The sequence below is a fragment of the Zingiber officinale genome, chromosome 6B (assembly GCF_018446385.1).
Source record: "Zingiber officinale cultivar Zhangliang chromosome 6B, Zo_v1.1, whole genome shotgun sequence".
Taxonomy (NCBI): domain Eukaryota; kingdom Viridiplantae; phylum Streptophyta; class Magnoliopsida; order Zingiberales; family Zingiberaceae; genus Zingiber; species Zingiber officinale.
The window spans coordinates 82,804,863-82,830,296 of NC_055996.1; the positions used below are offsets into that span (position 1 = coordinate 82,804,863).

At 36.5% G+C, this 25,434-nt stretch overlaps 1 protein-coding gene and 1 long non-coding RNA gene across 2 annotated transcripts; both read right to left on the minus strand.

Annotated features, from left to right (window-relative positions):
- Positions 1 to 225: 225 nt before the first annotated feature.
- Positions 226 to 1,507, minus strand: LOC121990356. Its single transcript, XR_006114568.1, has 3 exons — positions 1,376 to 1,507; positions 709 to 817; positions 226 to 610 (listed from the first exon to the last, which is right to left on the minus strand). It is a non-coding gene; the product is annotated as an uncharacterized LOC121990356 (long non-coding RNA).
- Positions 1,508 to 20,155: 18,648 nt separating this feature from the next.
- LOC121991169 (transcription repressor OFP13-like) lies at positions 20,156 to 20,692 on the minus strand. The gene has a single exon (XM_042545187.1). It carries the CDS (start codon positions 20,690 to 20,692, stop codon positions 20,156 to 20,158), a length of 537 nt encoding a protein of 178 aa, XP_042401121.1.
- Positions 20,693 to 25,434: the final 4,742 nt, after the last annotated feature.

Genomic DNA, 25,434 nt, shown 5'->3' on the forward strand with positions numbered 1-25,434 from the left:
CTAATCTTTCACAATTATCAGCAAATAACCAGACACAGAAGCTTTGATCAGTGCTAGCTCCACCTTAGTTATGTTGGTTTCCTTCACACATCAGCAAAAAAATAGTCGAGATTGTCGATTGTCATACCTCTCGAGTCGAAGGACAGATGAGTAATAAGGGAGATGCTCTCTTTGCCTCAGCTATTGAAGATGATGGAGCAATTGAACCAGAGACTTAAACTAATGTATTGCAAACAGAATGGTAAATGCATATATAGTTTGATCGACAATGCTACAACTTGAACCACAGCAAAACAGATTTTGTTGTCCTTTGTTATTTTATAAATGCATGGAGACTCTAATGTGTTATTTTGTTGTCCTACACATATCATGCATAGTTCAGCAGGTACACCACAAACTAAACATCCTGAAGATCACATAAAACTTCCAACACAGACTGAAACACCCTTAACGATACTTTAGTCATCTTTGTCGTTACTACTTGACATCTCCAGAAATGAAAGAACAATCAAAGGACCGAGTTCAGGAGGTAACCTTGGCTTATCGACCGCTACAATTGGGACGAGGTGTTCTTCCCCATGCTTATCTAGGGTAGCAATTTTCACGGTCCCTGCAGGTAATATGTTGCTGATTAAGAAACATGCTATCGCAGTGAAATAGATGAATGAAAAAAACAAAAGAATAGTGCAACTTCACTGAAGCCATTACTCTGTGTTCCTTTCATCGGGTATACATGCTCAAGAATGCTTTTAACTGGTAGTTTCTTTAGAACTCTCATTGAGATTTGCACAAACCAAAAGCAATTAACTCAGCGATCCTGCCACAAAAATTTCATTGAAAATCTTGATAGTTGGGCAGACAGTTCAATTAATGTATGAAAATTATAAATTGGATTTGCACTGGAACTAATGGAAGCAAGATGAATGCATTCATTTAATTTTTAATTACAAATGGAGACGACAAGTAATCCAACAACACTCGCAGAATTCAAAACAATGAAAGTGGAGGAATTGCTCGTTTCTTGAGCGTGGACAGATTTGTTAATCTCTCATACTCATTGAAACAATGAGTATGATGTATTAACTTTTACAAATTAACAACTGCAATCTTCTTCGAAAAACACACGCCTTGTGAAAGAATCTCCCAAGGCCATTCAAGAAACTAAAACAGAGATCAGAAACATTTGAAAATTTTTGTAAGAGAACAAAATTCATCTCAACCATGTCGATCAAGGATGATGATTACGATTAGGAAAACAAACGCAAATCTTTGAGTAAGCAACTCTAAACAATATCACCGATCTATGCTCGTGCAAGAACATTTGGTCCCTTCAGATGCAAAGAGTTTAGGAAGATGATAAGAGAAAACAATTCACCTGATCTGTTTGATTCGCCGACGCAAAAAGCAACCGGACAGACGAGAGGGCATGAGAAGGAAAGGGAAGTGGTGGTTTTACTTTTACGAACTGAAAGAGAGGGCGAGGCGAAGGTTCCTGAGGATTCCAGATACAGCCGAAACCAAGAAAACGGGATGTCGAAGTTTAAAAGGCCGGATGCCGGCCCATAATGGAGCCCAATAAATATAAACGTTGGAACTCCCTCGGCGGGTCGTTCGGATCCCCTGCACCAGCTCGCCGAGGTGGCGGAGCAGACCGGACACGCTCGGCGTGCCGGTGGAGCTCTCCGCTAGCTTGATCACTCGATCCCGGCAGCCGCATCCGGCGAGCGTGCCGAGGAAGGAGGAATTGCTCCTCCTCTGCGCCCTCATATTCTTCTCCCTCGATGCAGTATGCTAGTTCCATGCACCTCTCCTTCGCGTTGCATATCGGAATTCCATTATTGTTAATTTATTTGATTTTTGTAGAGCAAAATAAAAAAGAATCTAATTGGACTGATAAAAAAATGGTCAAAATAAACTAGGTTATAAAAATCGAAATTAATTAGGAAAAAAGTATACTTTATGTCCCAACATATTCGGAAGAATGTGATTTAGATAGCTAATTTTGATTATTTTTCAATAAGGGTAAAATAAGTACCTATTTTTTTATAATCTAAATATCTGGCATAATTTTTATACACTCATAAAAGAAATAAATATCTGTTGTGGCATATGCAGCAAGGGCAATTAATAGTGCACAAATTGCGGCCAAGGAACATTTATGTGTTCCTTTCCTACCTAATGAACTTTATCGTGAATTTTTACTTAAAAAAAGAATTCAATATCCAACCCTTCTCGTGTAGAGTACCTCTTAGGAAGGAATTGTTAGTATATAATAAATTATTATTATATATAGATAGATTAATTTTTTATTATTAATATTATCTATTTATATTTTCTTTTCTTTTGTAAATTTAAGTTTTTTTTGGTAATACAATTTATTAGCCTCCTTTTACTGTTACATTTTTCTCTCCTTTACTTTGTGTTGTTTTTTACACTCTATTTATATTCTTTGCTTTATTCATATAGTATCAGAGTCAATCCATCTCCTCATCTCCTCTCTTAGTGAATCATGGAATAGTTTATTTTCAAAATTCTTTGAGGCGGCGACAGAAGAATTGTATTTTCTTGAGTTTTAACTGTTGGATCGCCTTGAACTTTGAAAGAAAGTTCCTCACATCCAGGGCTACATTTTGAACGGTGGAGATCAGATTTTGAGTTCATTAAGTCCACTTGATGATCAAAAAACCTGACTATTAATTTTGCCATCTCCATGGAAATTCGGTAGTCAACCACAACAACGATTCCTTAAATCTGGAGCACCCGATATGGCAGCAGTAGTTCCTCTTACAGATTCTAGAGTGATTCAATCATCCAATACCATAATCGTTGCTCTTACCAAACCATTTTAGAAATTAATTGCATCTCAGCCACATATCATGTCTACATCTTTTCACATAGATTTGTCCTCTAGTGGTAGCTCAGGTATACATTCCTCTATCTGGATCCTTGATTTTGGAGCTTCGCATCATATGTCGCATAATGTCAATTCTTTTATATCTAAAAATTCATCACATTCTGTGTCGGTCATGACCGTTGATGGTTCTCCCATGTCATTAATTGGTATTCTTTATTTGTACGTCTAATTTATCTTTGTCTAATGTATATCATATTTCTAATCTTACTTTGAATCTTATCTCAATCAATCAATTATATGATTCTGGTTTCTCAGTTTCTTTTACTTCATCTTCTTGTTATGTGCAGGATCCGCGATCCCAGTAGCTAATTGGTATAGGTCGTAGGTGGGAGGACTATATGTATTAGAAGAGCTGAAAGTTCCAGATGTTGCAACTTCTAGTGTTGATTTTTCATCCTTTCGGTTAAGCTCTACTTCTTCTATTTTTTATTTGTGGAATTCTCGTCTTGGACATATTTCTTCTTCTCATTTGAAATACTAGCTTCTAAAGGACATTTATGAAAAATTACAAATTCATGATATTTCAGATTTTTGTGGCTGCAAATTGACAAAATTCTCTACTTTACCTTTCTATAGAAGTATCTCTATTTCTCTTGCATCATTTGAGTTAGTTCATTATGATGTGCGGGGTCCATCTCCATTCGTACATCTGGTGGATCTTGTTACTATGTTTCCTTTATTGATGATTGTATTCATTACACTTGGGTTTATCTTATGAAACGTTGTTCTGGTTTCCTTAGTATCTATCAAATATTTTGTACCATGGTAAAAACTCAAAATAATGTTGTTATTAAATGTTTTCGATGTGATTTGGGTGGTGAATATACATATAATTTTTTTCTAAACTACTTACCTCAGATAGTATACTTTGTCAAAGTTCTTGTACTGACACTCTTGAATAAAATGATGTTGCTAAAAGAAAACATAGACATATTATTGAAACTGCACGCTCTCTCCTATTATCTGCTTATGTTCCTAGTAAGTTCTGGGGCAAAGCTATTCTTATTACAGTCCATTTTATCAATAAAATTCCATCTTCTATTATATCCGATTTGTCTTCTTTTAAAAAACTATATGGTTCCGTTCTTGATTATTCTATCTTAAGAGTTTTTGGATCCATATGTTTTGTTTTCCGTCCTCATGTTGAACGTAGTAAGCTTACTTCTAGGCCCGCTCTTTGTATTTTTCTTGGCTACGGTGAGGGTCAAAAGGGATATAGATGTTATGATCCAGTTAGTCAAAAACTTTATGTCTCACACCATGTTATTTTTCTTGAACACATCCCATTCTATTCCATTCCTTCTGAGACTCATAATCTTCGAAAATCTGATCTAACTCGTATTGATCCTTTTTGCACTGACTCTGATGACGTGCCATCTTATGTTCCCCACAATTAGACCACCCTAACACCTCTTCTTATAATGATGCACTACTTGCAAGATTAACACTTATATAGATTCTGATCATCAGCTCCCCGATGATCCCTCTACTCCTATTGCTTCCCATCATGCTCTTGTGATAGCGGATCCTCCTTCTCATGGGCTCAACAATCTTGTAAGTCTACTCAATTACCTAATTTTGTGTATTCTACTTATTCTGGTTCTTTTTCTTCTTTTTTGGCTTCTATTCACCAATTGTCTGAGGCCTTCTCTTATAGAGGATGTTCTTGATCCTCTTTGGCAGCAGGCTATGGCGAAAGAACTTTCTTCCTTATATCAAACAGGTACCTGGGATCTTGTTCCTCTTCCTTTGGGGAACTGTGCGATTAGTTCTCTATGGGTGTATAAGAATAAAACTAAATCTGATGGGTCAGTTGAGTGATATAAAGCTCGTTTAGTTGCTAAAGGATTTTCTCAACAGTATGGTATGGATTATGAGGAAACATTGGCTCTAATTTCTAAGCTTGTTATTATTCATACTCTTATTGCAGTTGTATCAGTTCGTCAGTGGTCTATTTTCCTGATAGATGTTAAAAATACTTTTTTAAATAGCAATCTTCAAGAAGAAGTCTTCATGGTGCCTCTGCTAGGTGTCACTCACAACCCTGGTGAAGTTTGCAGACTAAAGAAGGCTCTTTATGGCCTTAAACAAGCTCCTCAAGCTTGGTTTGACAAGTTTTCTATTGTGATTGGATCTCTTGGCTATCTTCCTAGCCATCATGACTCTGCTCTATTTTTACTCATTGTACTTCGTCAGGTCGCACATTACTTTCTCTGTATGTTGATGACATGATTATTATAGGAGATGATTTAAGTGGAATAGAAGAGTTGAAATTGCATTTGGCTCGTGGTTTGATATAAAAGATTTAGGTCCTCTACGTTATTTTTTGGGACTTATAAAGTATCTCATTCTCCTCGTGGCTATCTTCTCTCGCAATACAAATATATTGGTAACATTCTAGAGCAAGCTCATCTATTTGACACTAGCACTGTTGATACTCCGCTTGAGGTTAATGCTTGGTACTCTTCTACTAATTGTGTTCCCTTGCTAAGTCCATTTTTCAATCGCACTCTAGTTGCAAGTCTAGTATATATCACCATCACTAGACCTGACATTGCTTATGTTATACATATTGTTAACCAATTTGTTACTTCCCTCACTTCGATACATTAGGGAGTTGTGCTTCGCATCCTTCGATATCTTTGAAGTACCTAGTTTCATAGTCTTCTTTATCCTTTTACTTCTACCTTTGAGTTGTGTGTCTATTCAGATGCAGATTGAGGTTGTGATTCTACAGATCGTAAGTCTACCATAAGATATTGTGTTTTCTTGGGAGATTATCTTATTCTTGGAAGAGTAAAAAGTAAGATGTTGTCTCTCATTCTTCTACCGAAGTAGAATATCGTGGTATGACCTCTATTACTTCTAAAATTGTTTGGTTATGTTGGCTACTTGTTGATATGAGTATTTTTCTCTTGAACACTACCTTATGCATTGTGACAACTCCAGTGTCATTCAAATTTCTTTCATGATGCACTAAGTATATCAATATTGATTATCATTTCACTCGCCATCACTATCAGAATGACACCAACACTTTACCATTTGTCTCGTCTTCATGCAAATTACAGACTTGCTCACCAATGCACATTCCACTGCACGGTTTCAATTTCTAGTTAACAAACTCTCAATGCTTTATGTTTGTGTATCGTGAGTTTGAGGGGATATTATCATATGATAAATTATTATTATATAAGGGCAGATTAGTATTTTATTATTATTTTATTATCTATTTATATTTTCTTTTGTAAATCTAAGTTTTTTGGTAATACAATTTGTTATCCTCCTTTTGCGACTACCTCTTTCTATCATTCTCTTTGTGCTGTCTATTATACTTTATTTGCATTTTTTGCTTTGTTCACAGGAATATCATCATTGTGTAAAGCCGGCCCTAGGCCAGGGCTACCAAGGCTCCTGCCCAGGACCCATGAATACTTAGGGCCCATTTTAGAGAAGTATATATATATATATATATATATATATATATATATATATATATATATATATATATATATATATAGATATATATAAATATATATAAATATATATAAATAAAGGGGGGGGGGTGAATATCACCTTTTAAAAAACTCTTTCTTTTGGAACGTTTAAAACTAAAACACGAGTAGTGCGGCGGAAAGTAAAAACACGTTTTGGTTACTTGGTTCGGAGCCTAGGTTGACTCCTACTCCAATGCTCGCAATCCTTGACCACATTATTGGACAATTCACTATAATTTTTCTTTTTGAAAATTTCAGAAAGAAGCAATTCATACAATGAGTAATATAAGATAGTAATAACCTACTATCTTATTGAAACTAAGTACAATGCAAGTAATATAAAATTATACCGACAGTAGATGAAAGTTGAAGCTCAGTCGACACTTGATTGAAGTAGTAGCTTGCTTGAAGACAAAGCGAGGAGTAACAGTACAAGCAGCTTTGCATAGAGATGAACTGGTGAATGGATTCGTTGCTGAACCTTGGACCTCGAACTCTTTTTATAAGAATGGTCAATGTTCGATCGACCAATCCTCAGGTTCAGTCTACCGAGCCCACTCCCATCCTTCTTCCCTGAGCTCCGGTCAGATCCAATCTTCGATCTTTGATGACCCTTAATGATTCGGTCGATCGATCCCATTGTTTAGTTGACCGAATAGTGAGGATTCTCCATTAATTCATCAAAATTCTTCATTAATGCATCTTTAATGCGATGATCGTTCGGTCGATCGATCCATTACTTCGGTCGATCGATCTGGCTAGCTTCCATCTTTGCTTCTGATCGATCTGTACTGTGCCACATCATTAAGATTCGGTTGACCTATCCTTTGGTTCGGTCGACCAATCAAGCTTCGATCGGAATATGTTCTACTTTGGTCTGAATTGATCTTTGGTCTGAGTCAAGTTGGTTCGATCGACCGATCCCTACGTTCGGTCGACCGATCACGTCGAACCTACAACACAGAGTTAAATAGAATATTCTTACAACACAAAAGTTAAAACAGTAATATATATAATGCGTGAGTAATATTAGACAGTAGAACTGTCTTGATCTCAACTTGGAAACCTTCCCGATTTCTTCAGTTGGATCAGTGACCTAGGGTTTGTTCCTTCCGGAACATGACCTCACTGTTGCTCCTCCAGTTGCTTACTCCAACCTACCTACCAAACCTTGATCCTCCAGACTTGTTTGGAATTTACCGCTTAGCATTGGATCAGCCACCCAGGACTTTCCCTCGATCTTCTATCCTCCAAATCTATCGAGCTTCCCTGCCAAGTGTTGAGTCCTTTCGACCCGCTTGGACTTTCCACCTGTCTTCCACTATCTGCTAAGTCTTTCCTGCCTAGCCTCCAACTAGGACTTTTCCGGTTGAGTAAACAGCTTGCACACTTGGTCAACTTGTTAGATCACAACAAGACTTAACTTGAACCTTTGACAATATCAAAACTCAGGTTCGATTCTGGTGCACTCTGCACCACCAATCTCCCCCTTTTTGATATTTGGCAACTCAAGGTTCGTAGTTAAGTTTAACAAAGTTAAATAAATAAATGAGCATTTTAACTCTTTTCTTCCCCTGAGTTATATAACTCCATCTGAATTCATTATCTCTTCCCCTTTAACACACATCAAAACTTGGGGAAACAAGATTTAAGTAAAATTAGATTTTGAAAACTAGAGTAAATACTCAAAATTTTGAAAATTTTACAAGGTAAATAATTTTAAAAATTTAAATTGAACAATTTTAGTAATGACAAAATTTTGAAAAGTTGATAAAGGAAAAAAGCTTAACAAATTTGTAAAAATGTATTTTGAAAATTTTTGGAAAGGAAAAATTTAAAAAAAATATATAAAGGAAAATTTTTGTAAATTAAAGAATTTTGAAAATTTTAGTAAAGGCAAAATTTTGAAAAGTTTGATATAGGAAAAAATTTAACAATTTTGTAAATAAATTATAAAAAATTTTGTAAAGGAAAAATGTTAAAATTTTTGTAAAGTAAATAATTTGAAAAATATATTTTAAAAATTGTAGTAAATGTAAAATTTTGAAAAATTTGAAAAGAGAAAAAAATATGAAAATTTTGTAAAGAAAAAAATTTGAAATTTGTGAAAGATTTAGTTTAAAGCCCACCCTAAAATTGATGAGTACCTAAAAGTCCAGGCATGAGTTTTAAAAACTAGAAAAAAATATCCTTATGATGAAATGTCCAACCTTCATACCTAGCTGACTACCACAAGATAGCAGCTACTGATTTAGGTTGGTCAATTTGAGCATATCATTCGAGCTAGTTTATTACTAGCCAGATTACCCAAATTGATTAATATGTTTTGTTTAAAACCCAGATTTATAGCGATGCACTAACTTAAGCATCTGAAATCTTAGGCTAAATCCTAAGCATCCCACACCATTCTAGGTTTCAAAATACACAAGCAAGGTATCCTACTGTGCTTGTGAGATGCTGGCTGCTAAAACTATAAGTTTAATTTAGTTAAATTGCTAAACCAAAGTTTTGGTTAATGGTGTTTTAAATATTTAGTTATCAAGTTTTAATTTAAAATTCAAGTTTAGTCTTATTTTAGGTTTCTTAGTTTGATAGTCAAGTTTAGGAATTGAGTTAAGTTTAAGTTAACAGTTTTAATTTATTATTAATTTAGAGGTTAGATTTAAATTAATTTTTTATTAGGTTGTAAGATAATTTTTATTAATTTTCAATTAAGTTTTAAAATAATTATAATTTGGTTTTGAAATTTTAATTAAGTTGTAAAGTAATTAAGTTTTAGAATTTTAAATTAAGTTTAAAATAATTTTAGATTTATGTTTTAGGTTATGTTTTAAGTTCAAGTTAATTGAGTTTAAAAATTTAAGTTTGAGTTTATGTTTTAATTAACTTTAGATTTTAAGATTTAAGTTATGTTTTTAATTTTTAATTTAAAGATTTATGTTTGAATTTAAGTTTTAAGTAATTTTAATTTTTAATTAATTTTGATTAGTTTAGAATTTAAGGTTAAGTTTTAGTTGATTTGAATAAATAGCCTAAAAAAGTTGTTTAACCCATGTTAGATTCAAACTTAGCTTTGAGTTAATCAAGAATGCTTTCTAAGGACAAGTTTTTAGTTCAATGGCGAGACATATGACCTCCTTGTGTATCAACGGTGGACCACTTGCTGAATGCTTTTAAAAATATTCCTGCCGAAAAAATTTAATACTAAGTTTTGGTCTAACTATCTCATGTTTGACTGGGATAGCTTCGGCCAAATCCACTAAGTCTAGTGCACGAGGTAGAATACACAAGATTCAGCCTAAACATGCCTTCGACAAAGCTTCCTTGACGTACTATCATTCCAATCCATTTCGGTGCTATGTTATTAGGGTTTGGTAAATCTTTTTAACTAATCATTCTAAGCTAAGCAAAAAGGTAAACCTAATCCTAAGCATGCAAAGTTGGTTAATCAAGTTGGTTGAACTATTTTTCTATTTGCTCCCCCTGAGTCATAGCTTAGATATGATCTATTAGAGTAGTGAATTTGACTCTTAGGGATCAAGTAAAGATTTGGTTTGATTGGTTTGGTTAAACATTTTATTGGAACTCATGCTTGGACTTGACTTCTAACATTTTGACTGATTAAAGACAGATATATTTTGTTTGTTTTATTTGGTCTATAGCCAAGTCCCGATTTGTTGTATACGGCTCATTGCGACCCAAGTACCATATTTAGACACTTGGATCCCAGTTCAAACTTTTCCAACGTTTTCTTGAATCACTCGACTTGTCCTTTCAAGTTGGAATTTTCTTCCTCAAGTTTTATAACGAGTTGAAGTTCTGACTTAAACTTGGTTAGTCAAGTCACTCAATTTAACTTGCTCCTTAAGGTGGTCTATTTCTTTAAGTAGCAAATTATTTTATTTTTTAGATTTTGTCAATTTTTTAAATAAACATTTAACTACTTTAAGTAAGTTTGATTTGGAATAAAAAGTTATCATATTGGGACCTTCAGAAATGGATGCAGATTCGTGGCTTTGCTCGGACTCGATGTTGATTTCGGACTCGGTATCGGTCTCGGACTTGTACTCTTCCTCGGACTCGGAACCTTCATTTCTTGCCATAAGGGAAAGATGCCTTGACTGCTTCGGTTCTTCTGCACCAGACTCTTTGGAAGATGACTCGTCCCATGTCACTTTGAAAGCCTTCTTTCTTTGTGTTGACTTTAGATTTTCCTCCTTCCGGTTAGGACATTACTTTTTGAGATGCCCCTTCTTGTTGCATCAGTAACAAATCATTTCTGATTTATTTTGTGTTTAGTTGATCGGTGTTATTTTAGTGCTCCTTTTGAACTTTTCCCTTGTTAGTAGTTTTCGGACCATGTTGACCAACTCCTCTTCATTGGTTAAGTCTAAGTCAGACTCACTTTCTGGTTCAATCTTGGTTCTGGTCTTGGTTTTTTTGCTTGATCCTGCATAGAAAGCTATACCTTTTTCGATTTGACCCAGGTTAGATTGTTCATGTAATTCTAATTTGCAAAAGAGTTCATCTAACTTAAGAATGGAAAGATCCCTTGAAACTTTGTATGCATCTACTATTGATGCCCACAAAGCATTTCTCGAGAAAGAGTTTAGTGCGTACCTTATTGTGTTGCGGTTCTCCAAGTTATGTCCGATTAGATGTAGGCCCTTAAGTATGTCTTTTAGTCGAGCGTGTAGTTGCATGCTCGTTTCTCCGAGAAGCATTTTAATATTAAATAAATTATTTAATAATAAATCTCTTTTGTTTACCTTAGATTCGTTGGTTCATTCATGCAACTTTACCAGATGGTCCTAGAGTTCTTTTGAATTTTCGTAGGGCCCAACTCGATTCAATTCTTTCATCGTCAGGCTACATTGAATGGTGTTGATTGCTTTGTAGTTTAGTTATGCCTTCTTGATCATTGGAGGAGTCCAGTCTTCTGGTTCTACCGACTTTCCATCTACCATTGGAGGAGTGTAGCCTTTGAGTATTGTGAACCAAAGTTCGATGTCGAATTTGAGGTAGCATTCCATTATGTTTTTCTAGTAGCTGAAATTCTCCCCTTTGAACAATAGAGGGCGGACGATGTTATACCCTTCTTGGTAGGAGTTTGATATTTTTGCTATCAAAGAAAAGAAATAGAAAATAAATTTTCAAGACTTTTGTCTTGGGATTAGTAGTGCAGGATAAAAAATATGACTTAAGAATTAAGAGAAAGCACTCTTAAAGAAAAAGAAGAGGTTTTTGAAATTGCTCAAAAAATGGTTAAGTAATTTCAGAGTTACCAGACACTGATACCAATTGAAGGATCGAGAAAGTGAGATAGGGGGGAGGGGGTGAATATCGCCTTTTAAAAAATTCTTTTTTTGGAACGTTTAAAACACGAGTAGTGCAGCGAAAAGTAAAAACACGTTTTAGTTACTTAGTTCGGAGCCTAGGTCGACTCCTACTCCAAGGCCCGCAATCCTTGATCGCACTGTTGGACAATTCACTATAATTCTTCTTTCCGAAACCTTCAGACAGAAGTAATTTATACAATAAATAATATAAGATAGTAACAACATACTATCTTATTAAAATTAAGTACAATGCAAGCAATATAAAATTATACCGACAGTAGATGAAAGCTGAAGCTCAGTCGACACTTGATTGAAGTAGTAGCTTGCTTGAAGGCAAAGCGCAGAGTAGAAATATGAGCAACTTTGCACAGAGATGAATTGGTGAATGGATTTGTTGCCGAGCCTTGGACCTCAAGATCTTTTTATAAGAATGGTCAATGTTCGGTCGACTGATCCTCAGGTTCAATCGACCGAATCTGCTACATTCCTTCTTCGTTGAGCTTCGATCAGATCCAATCTTCGAGCATTGATGACACTTAATGATTCGGTCGATCGATCTCATTGTTCGGTCGATCGAATGGTGAGCATTCTCTGTTTGTCGAGATTCTTCATTAATGCATCTTTAATGCGATAATCGTTCGATCGACCGATCCTTTGCTTCGGTCGACCGATTTGGTTAGCTTCCATCTTTACTTATGATCGATCTATACTATGCCACATCATCAAGGTTCTGTCGACCGATCAAACTTCGATCGGAATGTGCTCTACTTTGGTCTGAATTGATCTTTGGTTTGAGTCAAGCTGGTTCGATCGACCGATCCCTACGTTCGGTCGACTGATCACGTCGAACCTACAACACAGAGTTAAATAGAATATTCCTACAACACAATAGTTAGAACAATAATATATATAATGCGTGAGTAATATTAGACAGTAGAACTGTCTTGATCTCAACTTGGAAATCTTCCCAGTTTCTTTAGTTGGATCAGTGACCTAGGGTTTGTTCCTTCTGAAATATGACCTCACTGTTGCTCCTCCAGTTGCTTACCTCAACTTACCTGCCAAACCTTAGTCCTCCAAACTTACTTGGACTTTGCTGCTTAGAATTGGATCGGCCACCCAAGACTTTCCCTCGATCTTCGGTCCTCCAAACCTATCGAGCTTCCTTGCCAAGTGTCGAGTCCTTTCAACCCTCTTGGACTTTCCGCCTGGGTTCCACAATCTGCTAAGTCTTTCCTGCCTAGCCTCCATTAGGACTTTTTCGATTGAGTAAACAGCCTGCACACTTGGTCAACTTGTTAGAAGACAACAAGACTTAAACTTGAACATTTGACAATATCAAAACTCAGGTTCGATTCTGATGTACTCTGCAACAACATACACACACACACATGTTTTCCCCTAAAATTAACTTTTTCTTCTTGTGGAAGACCTCGTCGAAGCCTTCGCCGAAGCCCTCCTCGCCATGCCTTCCGTCCCTTGTCGAAGCGCCTTCGTGATTCTCCTCGCCAAAGCCCTCCTCACTGTGCCTTCCCTCCATGACCGGCGTGCCCTTGCGATTCTCCTTACCAAATCCCTCCTCGCTGTGCCTTCCCCTCCCTCACTGTGATGACTAACCCTCTGTGCGACTGGATTGACTAGTTACTTCTTGCTTCTGCAAACCTTAAAAGGTCATCATCTTTGCTCTTCTATTTTGATATCTTATGTTTCAATCAAAACCACATCTTTCTCATTAAGAGCCTCATGTCTAACTAGTTTCTTAACCTAAGATTAAGGCCTACTGTAAGTTCTATTTTTTTCTTGGCACAAGGCATGATATTGATTGTCTAATCTATTCCTTTTTGGCTAACTGCATATGTAGTTTGTTGGCCTGATAATTAACTCATTATGACATGCTTATGGAAGATTCTTGCATCTACTGTTAGTCTGCCACCAAGATTATCTATATTTCTGTTGAACTAATTAGATTTAAATGATTATTATGTTATATAAATTTGACAACTATAATTTTGGTTTTCCATGGATCAAATCATTGTTGGAGTAATCTGGGTACCCTAGGTTTTGATGTTTGGGCAAAGGTTTAAATTAGATTTATTATTGTATTTGATATGCATTGTGAGTGTGTATGATTCAGGTACAACAAGAAAAGTCCAAGTGCGATCTTGGCAAAAGAGAAAAGTCTAAGGGTGAGTCTTGGTGGTGTAAGTCCAAGCATGCAGTCTTGGCAATGTAAGTTCAAGTGTGACTTAGCAATGGATGAAGTCCTTGAGACAGGGCCTCTTGGCAAAGGAAGACTCGACAACAGTGACAAGGCTAATGGAAGCTCCAGAAGGTAAGACATGAAGGATAGGGAAGCATCTGAGGGACGTGAGACTGATGGAGGAGGCTAGAAGGCTAGGTCTAAGTTGTGTAGGAAAGGACGAGTGCATGAGAGATTGTACTCAGGGTAAAATCTTAGGTTTAGGGTTTTATTATAGTAGCCGATTGGTATTTTCATCAGTCGATTGGTATCGAGCCGTTGACTTGTAACGTTCAAATTTCACTTAGGACCAGTCGACTAGTATTTTTACCACATCTTCAAGGGAGGAAGAAGTGGAACCATCCACATCTTCAAGTAAAGAGGAAGAAGAGTAATCCAAGGAAGAAGAGATCTTGGAAGTTCAACCCTCCACTTCAACTACCAAGAAGAGCACAAAGGACTACATTTGCTTTGAGTGTGGTAAGATAGGGTACTACAAGAGTAGGTGTCTTTCGCTTAAGAAGGTAAAGGAGGTAAACCCTAAACTCACTAAAGTTAATTTAGAAACTAATGTGAGTTATAGGAAGAAAAAGGAGAAGAAGCATATTAGATGCTTCACGTGTGGTGAGTATAGTCATTACCGCACTAAGTGCCCAAGGAGAGGAGAGCTCAAGAAATTGACGCACTTGAGGAAATGTAATAAGAAGAGGAGCTCGAGTCAAGGGGAAGCTCAAAAGGTAATTGGGAAGGTAATCCCTATTTTAAAATTTAATCCAAATTCAAATTCCTACATGCTTGTTTAGAAAAATATAAATTTTATACTTATACATAATTATGGATTTAGGTATAATGATAGGGTTAACACGGTAGATAACTCTATGAAATCATGTACTAATGTTAGACCTAATAAGACCCAAATCACTTTGCCTAAGGGAAGGAAAGTGAGTGAAAACCTAGGTATTAATCCCAAGAAGGGGAGACATATGCTTAGGAAGGTGGGTAGGTCTAGGAATGCCCAAGGTAGACAAGTTGACTCTAGGGTTAGAATCCTAGAGTTGGAACATCAAGCCTCGAAGTCAATGCTTGAGGAAATAGAGAAAGTCCATGATAAGTTCATTATTGGACCTAAAGGACTTGATATGTGTTTGGGTAGTCAAAGTCACAAAAATATCAAATTGGGACCCTCCAAAGCCAAAAGGAGGTCAAGTGCTACGGTGACACATGACAATAGTAAGGGAGGAGTGACCAAGGGCAAGGGAGAATCATCCAAGGTCTATGATAAGAAATATGCAAGGGTCGCATATGATTATGGAAAGGATGAGGTACCCAAGGTTAAGAAGAAGAAGTCTACTAAGGTACACCATATGGGTGTAGCCATGGTAGCTGAATCACCTAGGGAGGTGATTAAAGTTAAGATTCCTAAAGTTAGGAAGAGCCTTTGGGACCCATGGTATATGGATTATCAAATGTGTCAAGTAGTTAGGAGATGGACTTAAGTTTCTAACCTAGTGAGTTAGTATAATTAGGATGGTATCATGCATAAAAATATGGCATTGAGGTAATATTGCATGAAAATTAATTTTGATGTATAGATGTCATATAAACCAATGCTAGGGATGCATTATAATTTAGTATAGGCAGATATATCAAGAGGAAGCCAAAACTAAGACTTTAGGTCAAGGTTCAATTGAACCATTTAGATAATTTTGAGTTTTGTGTCAATCTTAGGATCCATGATAAATATATATTTTTATATATTTTTCCCAAGTAGACATTAGTAAAACAAACCTCTCCTCAAAATTTGACAATTTTAGAGGTTTGTGGAATTTCTGGTGCATTTCTGAAGTTAGGTCAGAAATGTTATTTTTGGCTAATTAAAATAATGTACCAGTCAACTGATACAGTTACTAGTCGATTGATAACACTGTTCACGGGTACAGAAGGTCTCTATAAGCTCGTTTTGAAGAGGGCAGTTAACTGGGGTTAATGGCAATCGACTGATACAATCTAAAAATGTGTTTTAGCACTAGGAAATAACTAAAAGGATGGTGAACATGTGTGTAATCTCTGGGGAGATTAATACATGATGCTTATGGTCATTAGAGGTTAAAGAGTCTAATAATTGGGATATTATTGGAGCTCTTTTTGATGTATGACAAAGGGAGAGAAGTGTTGGGTTTAAGTGGAAAACCTACATACCCGTGCAAGAAAACCTAGCTAAAGGGGAGCTTAGGTGAAGGGGGAGCAATTGCTTATTTGTTGGCAAAGGGGGAGAAGTTTAACTTTGCGAGAAATCCTAGCTCAAGGGGGAGCTTAGGTGAAGGGGGAGTGTAGGGTTATGTTCCATGACTTATGCATGAGTAGATATGCATGTTTATTTGCATTATTATTGCATTTATGTTTACCTAACTAAAATGGGTTGCCAAACATCAAAAAAGAGGAGATTGTTGGAGCAATCTAGGTACCCTAGGTTTTGATATTTGGGTAAAGATTTAAGTTATATTTATTGTTATATTTGATATACATTGTGAGTATGCAGGATACAGGTACAACAAGAAAAGTCCAAGTGCGATCTTGGCAAAGGAGGAAAGTTCAAGGGTGAGTCTTGACAGTGTAAGTCCAAGCATGTAGTCTGGGCAATGTAAGTCTAAGTGTGATTTGACAATAGATGAAGTCCTAGAGGCGCGACCTCTTGGCAAAGGAAGATTCGACAACAATGACAAGGCCGATGGAAGCTCCAAAAGATAAGGCGTGAAGGATGAGAGGCATCCGAGGGACGGGAAGCTGATGGAGGAGGCTAGAAGGCTAGGTCTAGGTGGTGCGGGCAAGGACGGGTGCATGAGAGATTGTACTTAGGCTAAAATCTTAGGTTTAGGGTTTTACTGTAGCAGTTACGGTAGCAATTACTATTGCAGTTATTGTAGCAATCGACTGATGTTTTCATCAGTCGACCAGTAGCGAATAGAATACCTCTGTTCGCTCAACCCATGTGGGTCAGTCGATTGGTGTTTTCATCAGTCGACTGATATCAAGATGTTGGTTTGTAACGATCGAATTTCACTTAGGACCAGTCAACTGGTGGCGGGAAAACAGCTTAGTGTTTTTCTCCTGAGCTTTATTTAATAGAGCTCAGGGTGTTTGGGCATGGTTAACCCTAATTAGAGTCTCCAAGTGCTCAAGTGATCTAGTGTGGTCTTGTGAGAGTTGCGGTGAGGTTTCTCCACCCACAAAGATCTACGCGAGCTTGCCAGAAGTTCTCAGGGGAATCATCCACCGACGGATAGGGATCGTCCACTTTATGGACAGCCATGGAGTAGGAGCTTTATCTCCGAACCACGTAAACGAGCGTGTCTTTGTGGTTTGCTTGTCTTCATTCTTCTTGTTTTAGTTTAACTTTCTATTTGTTAGTTTGTTTTGTATTCTGCTGTGCACTAACATTATAGGAAGCGAACAATTTGGGTGAGACGCTATTCACCCCCCTCTAGCGGATGTCAAGGTCCCAACAATCATCATTGCTTTTACTTCAAGAGATGCGTGCTTGCTTTATATGTTTCCTTAAAATGTATTCTGTTTTGGCATATTAGAGATTTAAGATTTGAAAGTCGTGAATGCATTCATTACACTACTCAGCAACATCTACAACTTCATGAGGTACACATCCAAATATTTAATTGTTTTGATCTCTTTATTTTATCATACTATAATCTACAGTGTCTTAATGCGCTTAACAATTGCTTATTTTGATCTTAGATCTGAGTATTTTCAAATTTTAAAAATTTGTGTTTTAGTAGATTGTTCGAGGCCTTTGCTTGCATGCACATATCGAATCGTATCAAACTAAGAACAACACTAAAAATAAACAGGCCAGATGAGTTCATATTATATTATGTCTAAGCATTTTTAGTTCCTTTGAAAAGTATTGGTGCACATGTAAATTTATGAGATGCTTTACCAACTGAGTTTTAATCCTTGTTATAGACATTTAAACATAGAGACAATTGTTTTACTACTATCTTTTTTTGGAACCTTATTTTATTGTTGTCTTTAATTACAAGAATAAGGTCCTAACTCCTACATAATTGAATTGTGTTTTTTTTTAAACTTGTAGGATACCTGTGTAAGGTCTTATAAGTAATGCCACTTTTTTTTAGATAAAAATATTTTAATTTTTAACCATTCCGTTGAATAAATTATTTAAGTTGTTCAAACTTAAAGTGAATATATTTATGACAGGTTTTCCTGGTGTTCTCTTAGTTCTTCCAGATTCCTATGTTGATATTGAAAATAAAGATTATGGAGGTAAGCTGACTAGGCTGCACTTCTTTATTATTTTCCAATTTAGTGTCATGATTTTGTGTTACATTACTCTGTTTATCTTTTTGCATTCTTTTGTTAAATTTTTCTTCATTGTCAGTATTCTTTTGCTAAAAATTTAAGTGATTGTTCTTTGTAAACACTTTTTGCATTATGAATGAAATTGATTACAAATAGAATTATTATTTTTGAATAATTTAATTGTGTAGGAATGGGGAAAAAAATATAGATAGTTTTGAAATTGATGCTTAATTCTTATTTTTATATTAGAATTGTAGAAATTTATGCATAAATAAAAAAGGAACAACCGTCCTAAGATAAAAAAAAAAAAATCTAGTTTCCTTATCCCATTTCTAAAAATAAAATTTTATAAATTATTACTTAGATTGATGGAAGAATAAAATTGAGGCATAATTAATAATTTCATCCAAGGCCTTTACATAACAAAGACCGGCTCTGCCATTGTGTATGGAGCACCATTTCATAGAGCTCACTACGAGTCCGTACTATAATCCATATATTGCGTCCAATTGTGAGATAATTATTTTCTTCAACTTTGTGATTAGAGAGCTCTTTGGAGAGGCTTCTATATGTAGAATTAGTTAAGAGTAGAACAATCAGACTATGACATCGAGAGTTCAGATATATAGTTGGTCGGTGTCATTCTTCACTTGGTGAGTGGTGTTTAGTGAGCAATGAGTGACAAAACAATTAAAGGTGAAATCGTCACTCGACGATTCCTCCAAAGCAATCTTCATCAGAAAGAGAGGTAAATCATGAGAAATTTTATTCAGCAACAACAATACATGTAAGAAGAGATTGATACAACCAATGGGATATTTTGTAGTCATTGAGAATCAACTCTAGATCTATTGATAACAATACCTTTACATGAACTAACTATACCGACCAATGGGGCAATGCCAAAACAGTTTGATCCTGTCCGAAAGCTGGAAAGATGCCTAGTTGGACACTCGGCTCTAATGTTGACTGGATGGAGACTTCTCGTTGTCTTGCATGTCACAAAAAATGTTAGTGTTGGGCTAGAGAAGGGGTCCCGACTTTGGCCCTTTGACGCTCAAATCAGTGATCGAATTTTAGAGAAGAATAATGAAAAAACGGTAGCAATGTGCAAGTAGAAAAATGTAGTATCGCATGCCTTTGCCTATAGTGAATACCCCCTTTTATAATGTTACTATTATGTCTACGCACGAATTATGAAGTATTTTCAAAAAAGGACAGATCATAAAGTGACCCTAATATCTTTCCTAAAATGAGTCCGCAAATCCTTGTGATGGGACAGGTTGGAAAGTTTTAAAGTACGATTTACCTACATAATATCTCCTATCCTCTGTGGCACAAAAGGCCAAAAAGCGTAATAGTTTGTTGGGCTACGAGATCCACCATAGACTACTTTGACCAACTGATTGAATTATTGATATAGTTTGACCGACTGTGACTCTCGAGGAATACTCGTTCAATGTTTATGCGTGTGGTCGGCGACTCAACTTTCACTCGACTTCTTTAGTTAAACTATATGTAACCAGATGTTTAGTATGGTCCGATTGGTTGAGGCACTTGGTTGGGATAATTGATATTTAACTTCATACTCCATTGTACTTCATCGTTAATTATGAAGTACAATGGAGTATGAAGTTAAATACCGTATCACAGTTGATGATCCTGATCCTAAGCAGTGTTGATTACATTCAACAGATCTGATTATATATCCTTTTAATTAATTCAGGGGACTTGAGTGCATGTGTATTTTCATACTAGTTTGATAGATTTGTCGAATGATTTTTTATTGCTCATACAAAACAAAAAAGGCACAACTAACACTGAATGTATTTTACTGATCAGGTGGTGGTGGCGGCGAGAGAGAAGCCTCTGTGGCAAAGGCTTCTTTGTTCTGAACGATGAGATGCAGCAGGAAGTCCATGAAAGCTAACACAATGGCTTTGTGGTTCTTCCGCTGGTTCACCTTCAAGTAGCAGTGCAGGAGCTCCTGAAGACTGCGCCACTCTCGCAGCTCCAACGCGGTCACCATCTCCTCCATGGAGGCTCTGAAATCACGGTAAGGATCCGTGGAATGCACGGACAGCATGACGCTCTTCTCGTACAACAAGTGATCTGATCGCTCTCCCTTCTCCGACTTGGCCTCCTCCATGATCGACTTCGTGGTGTGCGGGGAAAAGAATAATCTCTCCCAACGCTTCATAGTTCCAGATGAAGATGCAATGGCGGCGGCGGCAGTGGCGACGTCCTCCTCCTCCTCCTCCTCTGCCTCGTGGAGATAGCTTTGTTCCACGAATTTGGCTATGTGACCTTTGACACTCGTGAGGTGGGTAGCTTGGAGATCTTTCATGGAAGACTTGAGCTTTTCCATCATTCCACTTCATGTTGATGGGGAGAGCTCCGGGAGATTCATATAGGAGCACTTCAAGTTTGCTCAACTCCCTTAGCTTCAACAAATGGGAGGTTTTAATGATGGATTTCTACCGGATACAACAAGCGTTGCAGGTAAAGCAGCCGCAGGCTACTTCTCAGTGTTGACGATAAAATACGTCCATAGCGGGACTCATGAGTTCACATAAATTGGGCAGTTTCACTCGGTCACGCTTGCTCGAGGTAAATGGAAGAGCAGTATAACAAGACTTCTGCAAATATATTTCATTTCCGGATATCGACCTCAATGAAGGAAAATGCCTAGCAGAGGTATTCTGTCTTCCCAATTTGTCTATTGGATAGCCAAAACAACACTATAATAATGGCAAAAGTTTTGTTAAAAGCAAGAGAAAATCCAATAGAATCGGTGGATTTACATTTACAGCATCACGGAATCTCTGTATATGGAAATCAAGAAACTGAGTAAAAGTATTTCAGTCTTTTGGCATACCTTGTGAAACTCCAACGTATCGCCGCCAGTTTTACAGAGCTCGACCATGTGAAGAGGTGCTAAATTATGTTAGGATTCAGTAGGCATCAAGTTTAGAAACCCAAAAGGTGTAGTTTAATATTTTCCCATCTCGTTTGAATAAAATTCTAAAAAAAACATATATATATATATATGGTAAAAGGTAATTTGTTTACTAAGTATCTTTGTCAATTCATCCTTAGATCAATATCGAAAAAATAAATTATGAATGACTATTAACCATTAGTACAAGTGCAAATGTATGAAGAAAGATATACTCAACGCATTAAATTTCGATCCAAAATTTCATATAGTAATACTTTATGTTTTAATCATCACACAGTCAGAAACTTATGGCACAGTGCATAGAGAAGAATACATAGGCATGCAATATATATATATATATGACAAAAATAACTTTAGTAAAAAAAATTAAATAAATGTATAAATATATTAGAGCAAGCAATATTAAACTCACACAAAGACCTGATCCAACCTGAAACATGATACCCTTTATGTAGATAATTTTTTTAAATTAAAATATTAATGGCTCTTATTCCATAAAGATTCTTTAGAGAGCTAAAGTAAATTTTACATCTTTAAAAAAAAATAATCTTTTTAAGAAAGCATAATTATTTCCTTCTAGGAACAACAATCAGATTTTTCAGAAAAATATTGATGAATTTGACTGTATTTGCAAGAAGATCCTTTGCCATTCAGAAAAGCAGAATCAAACAAAAAAAGATGATCCAACAAAAGATATGAAAATAATAATAATAATAATAAAACAGTAAAATTTATCATCTGTTTCTCAAACAAATTTCCCAAATTGAAACCTTGTGATCTGGAAATGAGTTCTAAGGCATTCATTGACTCTGGCTTTTCCTTCTTTTCTGTTACAAGATGTTCCTGGATTATATAACAAAAAAAAAAAAATGTCACTGTGAGAAATAATAATTGGATTCGTCCATCAGAAGCTAACATCGCTTGTAATTAGGTGTCAATGGTCGTGCCTGTGTCGATCTGACTTGATCGAACATACATGACTGGCCAAGGGTAAAACTAGCCTTATTTTCTTAGCTAAAGCAACACGTCAACCTATTTGACATCTCTACTTAAACTAGGCAAACATACTCCTTTATGTTTAGTAACTACCTCTGAATTATTGAAGACAACATCAATATCATCAAGGCTCACATCTTCACCGTGTTCAAAAATGGTGGCCTATATCCTTTCTTGAACCATTCATCTGATAAAATTTCAGGAATTGTTATTCTCTGTGTCAAAAGGGCAAGGAAAATAAGTTCCAAAGCCAAGAAACACTCGCATTTCCAAAAAATAATTACTGCAACTTCTTGATTAACTGGTTTAAGAAATCAAGTAACATAATCAGAACTTACAGTTAAAGAATTTGGATCTAGAATAAGCGCAATTAATTTCTTTGCACCTGATGAGAACAAAGCTGGAAATGAATAATCTGCCTTAGAGATCTGTGGTGTAGGTGAATTAAGATGATACTCAGAAATAGGGAAACATGGATTTTATTATAAGAAAAACAATGATGAATCTACTGATATAGCATTTACTTCTTTTTTTTTATACAAAATCATGTTGTCTGCCCATCAAAAGGCAAGTATCCAGCCATAAGGACAAACAGCAGTACAACACATGACCAAATATTTGATGTTGTACCTGGAGATATTGGAAAATTAACTGAATTATAATTATATAAAATCAATTCTAATTTATATGTCGAGATGAAAATCTCAGGCTGCCAGCAGGGGTTGATTTCTGCTAATTGTTGGATGCAGACAGAGCACCGAGTTCGAGCAGCAAAGTCTGAGTGGGCGAAGCGGCCAAACGGGCGAAGGGACCAAGGCCTGTGATAATCGCAGTTTCGTTGAAACAGATTCGTCCCATCTTTGGCTGTGCTTCGAGGCTTCCTCGGGTCGTCTGTTTACCAGGATACAACGGAAAAATCATGAACGCAACCAAGCACTGGTTATTCGTGGCGAACTGAGAATGCACTTGAGTATTATCACGAGTAGTTCAACCGAGCGGATGCACGACTGAGAGAAGAATCGGGGAACAAAGTTGGAGGAATTCTCTTGCTTTCACTTCTCTTACACATCTCTCTTTGCTCAAGATCCAGCCTCCTTATATAGGAGTTCTCACCTTGCCTGCAATAAATGATCAAATTATGATCATTTAATGTTGGGTTTAATGTCATCATTAATGGATTTAATGTCTTCATTAATGTCGAGACGTTACGAAATCATTATTAATGAGTTTAATATCACCATTAATACCGAGACGTTATGAAATCACCATTAATGAGTTTAATGTCGTCAATAATGTTGAGATGTTATGGAATCACCATTAATTTCACATTAATGCTTCTATTACACTCTTGAGCATGTGGCAAAAAGAGATTCAAGTGGCAATATGTTGGTTTATTCTTTTGGACAAATTTTGCCTCGACCGGTCCGACATTAGACATGCGCAGGTCGTGCTCGCACACAAGTCAACCTTGGTTTAATACAATCCGGGCCCTAGATTTGCACCCACCCCTGTGCACTCCCATGTGAGAGAGTCTCTCCCCATGTATATGTTATAACATCAATGCACGTGTCATAATTTAAACCAACAATAAAGCTAAGAGACTTCTAATGTGGGACTAAACCCATGCACAATAGAGTCTCTTCGTCTCCACCTCTTTATTCCATTCACATTTCCAACAATCCCCCACATGAATGGAAAATAGTGTATATGATAACATTCAACAGTTGAGTCAAATATAGAATAGGTAGGTTTTACCCTTTGAACCTTCCCTTGTGAAGATCTGTTTGCTTACTGGCTGACAGTAGACGTGATGTCCTTGAACTGTTCTGCCGTCTGTGTAAGCATTGACATATCTCACCCAAGACTCTCCTTGATACAACTCAGTTCTCATGAATGTGTTCATTTTTGGTCATGAACACACTTAGTTCTGTGAGAAACTCTAAGAATTGTGCCTTCAATTCTCTTCGAAGCGGCCCCACTTCTTTCTCACATAAGTGATCCCTTGAGAGTAGTCATCTACTCTTCTTGATCATTAAAAGTCGTGTGTTTAACCTCCATCCTTCACTGATTCATTGGGTCGTTCCCCCATAATGTGTCTAGTTAGTGCAGATTAGTTGTCCCTTTGAACCTAGTTCTTGAGATCTCGAGTCAGCATAGGTTGGGTGTGCTCTTCACTGATCACTAACAATAGCATCAAGCTCATTCCTCGTGATGAGCTTGCAACTAACTCTCGATTTAACTCTTTGGTTAGCAGATTCACTAGGTTATCCTTTGACCTCACATAGTCAACAGTGATTACTCCCGTTGAGAGTAGTTATCTAATAGTATTATGTCTATGACGTATATGTCTAGACTTACCACTATATAGATGGCTCTGTGCCCAACCAATTGCTAATTGACTGTTGTAATGTATGCAAATTGTCGGCACAGTTTCGGCCATCGTGGAATATCTTCTAAGAATTACCGTAGTCATTCATCCTCTTTACCACATTTGTCAAGAGCTAGAAACTCAGATTCCATCGTGGATCTGATTATTATGGTTTGCTTAGAAGATTTCCAGGAAATGGCTGCACCTCCTAAAGTGAATACATATCCACTTGTAAACTTAGAGTATTTTATGTCAGATATCCAACTTGCATCGCTATATCCTTCGATCACAGTAGAATATCTCGTATAGTGCAGACCATATTCACGAGTATACCTTAAGTACCTCAGTACTCTTGTTATCCCTTTCCAGTGCTCAACATTGGGATTACTCGTGTATCTACTCAGTTTACTTACTACGTAGGCCAAGTCTGGTCGTGTACAATTCATCAGGTACATCAGACTTCCAATCACTCGAGAGTACTCTAGCTGAGAGATACTTTCACCTCAATTTTTTGATAGATGTTGACTCGTATCTATCAGTGTTTGTGTCAACACAGTATCATCCTTAGTGAATTTCTCAAGAATTTTATCCACGTAATGAGACTGACTAAGAACAAGTCCTTCTGTTGTTCTAAGAATTTTGATTCCTAGAATCACATCAGCTAGGCCCATATCTTTCATGCCAAATCTTGAGTTCAATATATCTTTAGTGGATTTGATTATATAATCATTACTCTCAAAGATAAGTATATCATCTACATATAGACACAAGATGACATAGTCAC

Coding starts and splice junctions, on each gene's coding strand:
- LOC121991169 (XM_042545187.1), bottom strand. CDS start 20,692: ATGGAAAAGCTCAAGTCTTCCATGAAAGATCTCCAAGCTACCCACCTC.